Source organism: Lutjanus erythropterus, chromosome 13, assembly GCF_056507025.1.
Source record: "Lutjanus erythropterus isolate fLutEry1 chromosome 13, fLutEry1.hap2, whole genome shotgun sequence".
In the NCBI taxonomy this organism is placed as follows: Eukaryota; Metazoa; Chordata; class Actinopteri; order Lutjaniformes; family Lutjanidae; genus Lutjanus; species Lutjanus erythropterus.
This window is the reverse complement of record NC_139329.1, coordinates 20,271,831-20,282,567: the sequence shown is the minus strand read 5'-3', so window position 1 is coordinate 20,282,567 and position 10,737 is coordinate 20,271,831. Positions and strand designations below refer to the sequence as shown.

The following is a 10,737-nucleotide window of genomic DNA, read 5'->3' as shown; positions in this document are numbered from 1 at the left end:
TCAGTGGATGCAGAGACCCGCATTTTATTTCGTGATGTCATGAATAATAAGGCATCAAACTACACAGGGACATCACAGAATGACCGCTTGTGGACATTTGTTTTTATGGTTTTATTAATTTCATGGCAATCTGTAACATAAAAAAAATCTAATAAACCAGTGATGTAAATACTATAGTTTATCATAGAATTACCATGATATGCCATCATATAAAGGAAACGATGCTAGAGCTGCGGTGTCCTTCAAAATATCTATTCCACAGCAATTACTGTTTTCGTTTGCCACGTTAATTTGAGTTCAAATTAATGCCGAATGATCGCCTAATGAGTTAGTGTCTGTTTATGAGTTGAAAGATATCATTAATACTCTTTTAAAAGGAGCAGATGTTTACAGCGGTTAAATCGAGCGATATGTTAAGGAAGTCTTGCAGGCAGCGTGACAGGCAGACACATCTCCAGTGTATTTTCAGAGCAGTTAGCTTTCGTTTTCCGGATAGTGGCCTGAGCTTTACATTAACACATAATTGACAGTTATAAACAGCTGATCAACTTACAGTGTAGGACTCCTCGTCCTTGTTAAAATATAATGATGCACTAGTGTTGCTCCTGCAGCCTGCCTTTGCTTCCTGGAGTCTGGGGAGGAGGGGGCAGTGGGAAACAACTAGTTTCAACCATAAACTGCATATTAAATAGGGATTCAGTCTATTTAATACACAGTATGTGGCTCAAACTCGCTTTTTGAACTGCAGTACTCATTTCTGGAAGCACAATTGCTACATTTTGCTTCTTTAGGCCTAAAACTTAAAATACAATTTGGATTTACTTCAAAGTAAGTGCAGTGCCATACCCCACTGACGCACAGGTACCAAATATTTCTGATGCCCACAGCATGACACACTGTTACTTTACAGCCTCATACAAACCATCACTCACTCCAACTAATAACTGAGGAATGATGGTATAAAAAAAACGTAAGAGAAAAAATATTCACTGATTCTCCCAAACCAGCACCTAAAGGTGATGTGTCCATTTCAATTGGATTATCTATCACGGTCTTTTTGAAGTCTCTCGGGGAAATCTGTACCACTGTCACACAGTATTTCCTCCATCTTTGATCTGGCCCGGGTGTATCTGGAGGTCCGGAGACCCTGACCAGATGAGATTAATGGGCAAATTGGATTTTTCCCATGATCCCCGTGGAAGAAAACCATAAAACAACAAGGAGATTTAGAACGCTCTCTCTGCTCCTCTCAGCCCATTGAACACGACTTTGTTGTTGCAGCAGCAGTAGTTGTAATAAGTCTGTAATATAAATCCAATTTAATTGGAGTAATTCGTTCGCTTCCATACCAAATCGCATTAAGGCTGGTCACTGAATTTCACTACATGTTTTAGGAAGAGAAAGACTAATTTCTGACAATTTAACATCAGTGGTGTGTAATGTCAGGTCACGGCCTGAGGAGACGGACTCCAATTGACCTGGAAAGAAGTTTTCTGAGAGATGCAGTAAAGTATGAAGTGGGTCATCTAAGCTTAAGTCACTTAAAGGACTGAGCTGATAAGTCACCAAGATCCAAGAGTCAATTTATGTTTCTTTCTTCAGTTAAATTTTTGCATCTTGGGTGGTGGCTAAAATGATTAGTGGTTGGGAAATATGTGTACACACACACACACACACACACACATATATGGATGTATATATACACCTTCCTTACTAACATCTTTGATTGGCTGATGAAGGCCGTTTTTTTGTTTTGTTTTAGCAGCTGCACAGCAGAGTAGTTTGACTGTTTAGTCGTTTTGTAGTGCATTAACCCCGCCAGCAGGTGGCTCTGTAACACAACAACACTACACACATATACACAGTTGTTGCTCTCAGCCATACACATGGGTGTTTAACCGCAGGTGTGTGGCTTTCTGCCCTAAAGCAAATATTCAGCATACAACTAGATAAACGAGATTATATGGCACGACTTGTGTGAGAGCTTTAAAACAGATGGTCTGCTATAGTTTTCTCCTTTTAAAAAACAATCGCAGCATCAAACTTCAACAAGTCTGGATACCTTGTCACGCTCCAACTCTTTCATAGATCAGTTTTTGCAATCGATGACTAGAGAGCCATAATCGCAATTTCCAGGTTGCATATTTTTTACCAAATACTGGCCAACAGCGATTGGCGACTGATCCCCTGCATCCTGTCTTTATTGGAACCTCCAGCTCCATATTCGATGCACATGAACATGGAGGTTGATATCAATCTTATCATCTCACTCCATATCAATCTTATCATCTCACTCCATGAAGAAAAGTGAATAAGCATCTTTCCCATAATATTTAAGGATTCCATCAAGTCCACAACTTTAAGTCCTGAATTTTTTAAATTTATTTTAAACTGCTTCATTATTTAGATTTTGCCTTGAAACCAGACAAGTCTGTGAGCTCATATTTTACTTGCTCTGGCAGATGCATTTGGTCCCCCTCCCATTCAGACAGACTTCCACTCAACTTAATCCAACGTTTATCTAATATGGGGCGGGTTTGATATGATGACTGTACAGAGGAACGCAACCTTATTGGCAGCTGAGGCATTTACAAAAACAACCAAGCTGGTTGCTGCTGCTTTGTTTTTCTTGAATCCCCTATTGTGTCGGTATTAAACTGGATGGAATATTTTCCGTAAAACGACAACAATGTGTGATGTGTTTCCTGTGCTTTGGCAAGTTTAATTTACCAGCTACACTACATAACATGTTTTGTTTTTGTGATTGGTTGTAGGTCCAGAGGCAGTTTTTTTTCCAGGCACTGAAAGCAGAAAACATCTCCCTGATTCCAATTTTAAATTGGACCATGTCAGAATTTTTTCCTCATATGAAACTTTAATTTTCACTTAAACCTTTTAAACATAAAAAAAATCTTAAAAAGAATTCAGAACTAAACTCAAAGACAAGTCAGACCAGAGTGTAAAACAAGTGCTATAGCAGCAAAAATAAAAATGGCCTATCTTGTCAAACACTGTCCTGAAAATATCAGTCCTAACTTGATCTAACTTCATCAAAACAATCATGAAAAACAAAATATTTTGCCTAACTCATTGATTTGGCACAACCATCCCATTGTTTAGTAGACATTGCTGTACATGTGCAGCTTAACCTTGCTACTGGCTGCTCTGTAGAAGAGCAAGAGGCAGGTGACTCCGAGTGCACTCAGTGCAACTCTGGTCAGGAGCTGCATCCTCCAGTTGCCGTGGGAACCCGGTTGAGGAGGATGACAGCAATCTCCGGCTTCGTTCATCTGCAGGAGGAGAAGGAAAGATTCACATGAGAAACACACACACAATCCTGTGGTTAGAGCACCATGACCTCGTGCAGGAAGTAGAAGGGTCATTTTAACTTAATCCAGTCTGGATTATGGCAGTTTACTGGTCAGACATTTTCAGGCCAGTTAAACCTCAACTGGGTGGGAAATATCGGCTCAGTTACTATTGGGTGGGAGTCAAACAGAGACCGGCTCATTTGGAGGATGAGGGCACGTCTGGTCCCATCGCACCACCACAGCATGACTCGCAAACCTGAGTCACTAAAACTTCCTGTGCCAAATCCTCAAGGATTCATCAGCCGACTGGAGAGTCAGGTCTTGGTCATGGTCATGTCACGGAGGAATAATGCTTTTCATAATCTTTCAAGTCAGAGGGTGACACAGTGTCACACTGAATGCTTGTCATGTGAGAAAGTTTGAAGATTCGAGTTCAAGTTCAGTTTTCTTCTGGTAAATGTGACTTGGGAAATTGTGGTTTGGCAGTGAACCCAGATTTCTACAACTTCCTGAATCACCAACAAGGAAATTTCTTTAAGCGCATGCCAGGACATTTGTCCTCATAGGCCTAAATGTAAAAACAGTACTTATGATCCATGTGTTTAGTATGTTCAAAACATACTGCTAAATACACTAATTCCATGTCTCAGTATTGCTAAAGCTCCACTGCAACTACAACCCCATTTCCAAAAAAGTTAAGCAAAACGGAAATATAAACAGAATGACTTGTACTGAACTGAATACAATACAAAAAGAAGATATTTCATGTTTAAATTATTTTTTTTTATAAACATACACTCATTTTGAATCTGACACCTGCAACACATTTCAAAAAAGTTGGGACAGTGGCAATAAAGGATTTGGAAAGTTGCTTTCTGGTGCCCGAGCTCATTTGAGATGGAGTGAGCTGCACTGTGGCCTGACATTTCAAAATGTTTTTGTAAATCAATTGTGGCTTCCCTGCTGAAGAGGGGAAGGACATTCCAGATTGTTAACAGCGCTAACTGCAAAAGCCAGCACCCGTGATGGTATGGGGGTGTGTTAGCAGTGTTAGTATGGCAGGGGTTACTGTCACATCTGTTACCAAAACAATTCAACAACTGGTGTCCTCAGTTCCCAAATGCTTACTGAGTATTGTTAAAGGAAAAAGTGATAAGTGTTACACAATGCTTGACATGCCCCTGTTAAATATTGAATAATGCATATTAATGCAAGATGTCATTGCTACCTGATTTAAATATGATCAGATCTGCTAGACCCCACCTGGAGGTAGTCTCGTTTGCACTATGTTTGGATCTTAGGTAGGTGTAAAAGCAATTATATATAAAATCTGGATAATGTATCAGGATACAGATACAGATCTAGAAAATAAAAATGAAGATGTATCATGTAGGTTGTGTCAGAATAAACTGGTATATAACCACTCAATTGGAGCAATGCATAGCCACATTCAGCACAGACACATGGACATTAACCTACAGGGAGAGCAGCCTGCTGGTGCTAAAACTGTTAATGTTAGCCACATTTGGGAAACTAATATGACACTGCTTATCCCCCCTTAGAGTTTTATTAGTGTTGACTAGTCTAAATTTAACTTACTGTTTAATCAACAGTACTTGATGGACTGCCCAACAGAGGATGGTGCTACAACTCACGCACCAACATTGCAAGTCACAATTTTAATGCCAGTGAAACCAGCATTACCAGGTGTAAGTGGGCTCGGTGGTTCACTTTGTTTATGATCAGGGTTTTTGCAAAGAACAAGGTTTTGGGGGAATTACAGTGTGCACTGCTGCATTAACTGATGCAGAGCCTCAAGACTCCTGCATGAGGGAAACCAGTATGTTTTCACACCTGACTGGTCGGTCACAGTTAAACTACCAACAACCAACTGGAGGCAAGAGCTCTGTACATTCACATTCCAGGAGGTAGATCAGGGATTTTCAAACTAAATCAGCCAAGTCATTACATGATTTTTTTTTTATTTGGTGCAATGACTCTTACCTCTACACTGCCATAGCACTTAATGTTATTGCACAGTGTCTTTAAAGGTTAAGAACGACCTGAAAAACAAAAACCTCAGACATACTATCAAACCAAAGGTGCCCAGTCTGGTAGAGCTTTGGAGTATGCAGGTTTTTCATTAGTGCATCCTCGTTTTGATTGTCTCTTCTTCTTCTTTGCAAGCGGGTGATGCAAACGGTAGTCCCACCAATGGCTTCACACACACAATGTGAACATAACTTTTTGTTTGTTTATGAGTAAACTCCACAGAGCACCACTAAGTTGTTATGGCTAACATGATTGCACATTTTGCAGTTTCCCATTTACACACCAAGCAGACATGGAGCAACATGATCATTCATTTGGAGTCATTTTTCTTTCCACTCGATAAATGTACTATCAATATTCACTCTCCTTTTAGCTCCTCACCAACTCCTGATAATCTGCTAGATGTTCCACATGTTCCACCTGCTGGGCAGTTAGTGAACAGTGAGTTTAACTGAGATTGGTTTTTTTTAAAACAGCTGCTTGCTGCTACAGGAGAAGAGTTTGATAAGAGTGCTGAGACTGAAGCATACAGGGGTGCAGAGTTGTTAGTAATTCTCTGTGGAGTCACACAAAGTAATTTGATCCAATATTCATATAAAATATTGACTAGTGCAGATTTAAAATACATGTTTTGATCTCAGTCAAAATGTAAAATATATAATCATCTTTAAGATATGCCTTTATTTTGAAATTCCCATAGCACATCTGTTTCACCCTTTCTGTCCAAGCATACCTTGTTCCTAACTAACAAACAGTGCTAATGCAAGGCAGATAATAGTAACGAGCCACAAAATAAACAAAGAGGATATTTACTCCCTTCTCAACCTTAACGCAAGGCTCTTGCTATTCTCTGCTCTGTTTAGGGCTTGGCAATATATTGAGATTATACCACTACTGTGATATAATACTAAAATAATACAATAATACTGTGATATATGTCAAACTAGATATTGTGGATTTTGAACATTGCTATACTGTCACAGTATCATTGAGATATCTGGCCAAAAATATTGCGATACTTGATTTTGTCCAAATCACCCAGCCCACCTTTATATACTGTTGGCTAGTTTATATTATTATCATATTGTATAAGAACATCACTATCTGAGAATTCATTCTATGTTATTTCAGACAAAAATGTCAGTATTGAAATATTTATTATATATTATGACATAGCTGAAAATATCAAGATATTATTTATAAGCCATATCGCCCAGCCCTAGTTCTGTTTTATCAATGTTAGCTATAATTAGAGGAAAAATCTGCTATCCAGTGTGGATATGAATGAATACATTACTATATCATAATCAAACTTATAATTTACACCTCTACTTCACTGTGGAGGCACTGTGTAAAATCATCTGATTTTATGACCACCATGAGCCACGCTGGAGGCTGGTCGATGTGGAACTGGTCACTGGTCACATTGATAAAAGTCTGTTTACTTTTTAAACATACATTTTCGCTTTCCCATCTGGGTTTCATATATTTCTGCTTGGTTACATGGTATCACACATGTATCAAAACCAACAGCAGATGGCAGTGATAAGCACAATCCCTATTGACATGATTGATTCTGGTGTAAGGGAAAAATAGGCAGTTTGTTTTTCAAGAAGTATCAAAGTGCACCAACATGTGTGTGTCATAGCCTGTGGCTTTAGAGCTCCAGAGGACGCAGTGACGCAGAGAGAGTGTGTGTGTGTGTGTGCGTGCGTGCGTGCGTACGTACGTGCGTGTGTGTATGTAGGACTCCCCGGGCTGAGAGCCAGTAGGTCCAAATGTGCTCCATTGGCCGTCGGATTTTTGTCTGACACAACCAAGGAAACCCCCCACCCCACCAAAGTTATCAACACACACATACAAATATCTACCTACAATATCAACATACTCACACACCTCCATCTGCTGCTAACCCACCACCTCTGCTCACAACGTATCCCCGCCTCTACCCATCCCCTTTCTCCCCTCTTAAACTCCCTCACCCCGGCAACCTGGGTCCGCTACTCGCTTCACTCTGCCCCCACCTTCGCCTTCCCAACGGCCCCCTCATCCCTCCGCCTCATCGTCTGTGTGCTGACAGGTCGATGTCACAGTGGTGCTGACTTATGGGCTGTGAGGATTCTGCCCTGTCAGGAACGACTCTCTCCTCTTGGAATACAAATGCAAACACACACACACATGCACGCATACACACACTGAGTCAGGTGCACACATGTAAGCACCCCCCCACATACCTGTTGGAGCTCGCCGGAATTCATATCGACCAACATGTAACACACACACCATGTTCTGTTCATGTTGCTTTTAATCCTTAGTAGTAAGAGGAAAGCTCTCAGAGTAACAGTCAACAGAGAAAGGAATTTAGATCGACTTCTATGAAGTATGAATGCGTTTGAGTCCGAATGATATTATCAGCAGCTGCAGCTTATCACAGATGTATGACTATCAGGGTCAGTGTCGACAGATGCAATAATAAATTATAATACATGAATATTTTACAGGCTGTATCTTTATACACTGTATGAATACTGAATGTTCACATTTCTTATTTCAAAATTACTTACTTTGATTGTATAAATCAAAGAGCTGCACCAGTGTGGCTGGTATTGTTTTCACCTTGTAAGTCTGTGTGTCATCATGGCCCGAGAAAAACCTACTTTAGGATGAACTACCACACAAGTAGTTTAAGTCTTTGCGAGGCATTTCAATACATATGTATGTGGACAGATGTTGTGCATGAATGTGCTAAAAGAGTGGTATTCATCAAACGCGCTCATATTTTTTGGTCAGCTGTGAACCGAACAAATCAGACTGCAATTAATGAATGTGAACTTGAGAATCGCTCACTCCTGGGAGAGGTAACAGCGCTCACATTGTCAGCTGATTAAGTCTGATTACAGCAGTGGGGGTGGTGGTGTGCGAACACAGACAGAAATGTCAACGGGATATAAAAACTTTAGTTGACCATGCTGCGTGATTTGTATGAACTACAGTGATTACACTGCAGACTTGACTCTGTGTTACAGTGAGAATATATCCCCTCTTCTCTGTCTCGTCTCCATCTGCACCTCAGTGGAGTTCTTGTTCATTATGATGCATTAAATTCAAACTGGAAAGTCGGAATTCTGAGTTTCCTGTTGGAAATTTTCAATGATACGTTGGTGTTCCAAGTTTCCTTTCTGCTGCAGTGTAAAATGTTCTCAGATTTTTGTAAATTGTTGTTAATAAGCATAGCTATAATTAAGCCTAGCCATTCAAGTAACTACATTTTTTACATCATTATTATTCATTCATACAAGTTCAAAATTCAAACTTGTGAAAGTTCACACTGAAAAAGAGCTGGCTCAAGGTTCAGTTCACACAGATTAAAATGATCCAGTTCATATTCATAGTTTACAACAGAGTTTTTCCTGCACAAAGAACTATGAGGCAGCCGCCTACATCGAATTTCATTCTGCCTCCACTTCTCAAGATGGTGTCTTCACTGGAAACAAGTGTTGCTCTGGTGGACTTTGGCCATTTATAACTGCAATTGCAGCATTGCATTGTATTGTAATCTGCACAGTGCTGAAAAAGGCCCTGCTGAAACTACCAACGAGGAAGCATCTCTTTCTTTTTGTCTCTTTCAGGAAACTGTTTAGTTACATGTTCACTGCTTTGTGTGTAAAATCACAAAATTAAATTACATATCTGTAGTATCTATTTGAAAATCAAGACAAGTAGCAGAAATACGAGCTCAGCAGTGTGTGTGTGTGTGTGTGTGTGTGTCTGTTTGGACCTGGCACAGCAGATTGTGGAGACAGGTGACTTCCATTTGCAGGTCTTTGGTCTGGACCACCAGCTGGTTGCAGACAGCCTGGGCCTCTTTTTTTGAGTCCAGTGAAAAGACCAACTACATGGGGGACCAGAGAGACAGACACAAAGTTCTGTTTTATAAATCTAACTGGATGGATAGAAAGAGCAAGTAAAAAAAGACAGAGGTAGACAGAGGGTGCTGTCTGAAAGGCACCTTGCCTCATCTCAGTCAGGTGACAGGAAAGGACACCAGACAGTGCCCGTTGTACAGCCTTTACTTTGCAAAAAATACGCAATGGAATGTGGTTTATTTTAGACTAATAGGTTGGTTTTTCAAGTTTATTTTTTTACCCACTTTTTACCCAATTTTCCCTGTTACATGTTGTGCTCCTTAAAGGAAAAGAAATCAACAATTCTAAATGAGGACTTCATATAGTTTAACATATTTGACCAATAAAACATAAAACAAGTGCTTTTACTGATAAAACATCAGCACCACTACACCACTACAGATGAAATGCACCTGAGAAGCTTGGCGGGGGAAACGGCCAATGACGTCCTGAATTATCTCTGTCAGGTAGCAACACTGCTGCCTCACACTTATCAAGAAGTTATGCAGCTCCTCACTCCTGCAAAACAAAGGCAACTTATGAAGGTCTGATTGAAACATACAAAAACAAATGTAAGAAAATACCTGAACACCCAGTTTTCATTTAACATCACATACTGTACATGTGCATTTTTTGTGGTGCTGAGAATAGTCAAACCTTTTACATTATTGTAGACTGACTATCTCTAGGTTTTAGACAGACAGTTTGGACAAAACTAGTCGCATGAAGGTGTAGCTTTGGGCTCCAGTAACTTCTGATGGGCATATTTCAATTTCCTGATATCTCATACCAAACAATTAAGCTTAATTGCAGAACTAATCCACAAATTAAGGGACATAATCATGAGTTGCAGCACTAATCTTTTGTACATGCAACTACAATTTAGTATTAATGTTTTTTACAACTGTGATTGCAAGTTAAAATGACCAATCTCACTCTGCAAAATAGACTAATTTGCATAACTGAATAAGGGTGATGCATATAAATTAAAAAGTGGGAGAAAAAAAACCTCTTAAATAATCTCTTACTCTGGCTTCAACAATAACTGACCAGCTACAGCAACGTTTTCAGTGGCTCTATTCATTTTGACTTAACATCTTATTTTATTTATCATTTTCTCATGGCACTAGCTTGAAGAGCAGGAACAGCTGAACCTTACTTGAAAAAGTATTTAATTTACTACTTTTACATGCAGTATAGCAATGATGCTGCTGACATTAAACTACTTTCTTGAAAAAGCCAGTCTTCAGGAGATGTCTACATAAAAAACAAGGCAAGACCTGCTGAAGATGCCCAGCAGTGACAGGGCAGACAGATTGATAGTTGGGATCAAACTTTGTGTTAACATTCTCCATGCATTTCCCTGGAGACCACCATACCAAACTCTATAGAAAACTGAGCAGGTGGCCAAGCCTCCGCTCCACCTCCTCCCCGTGCTAACCCATGCTGTCATCCCTCCCCGAAAACAT

At 39.9% G+C, this 10,737-nt stretch overlaps 1 protein-coding gene across 1 annotated transcript in view; it reads right to left on the bottom strand.

Annotated features, from left to right (window-relative positions):
* Positions 1–3,116: 3,116 nt before the first annotated feature.
* asz1 (ankyrin repeat, SAM and basic leucine zipper domain containing 1) overlaps positions 3,117–10,737 on the bottom strand; it is a 31,133-nt gene continuing 23,512 nt past the window's right edge. The window contains exons 11-13 of the mRNA XM_084734072.1: positions 9,682–9,787; positions 9,142–9,255; positions 3,117–3,290 (exon numbers count right to left, since the gene is read on the bottom strand). Of these exons, the coding sequence (XP_084590198.1) occupies positions 3,117–3,290; positions 9,142–9,255; positions 9,682–9,787 (394 nt within the window). The remainder of the gene's footprint in view (positions 3,291–9,141; positions 9,256–9,681; positions 9,788–10,737) is intronic.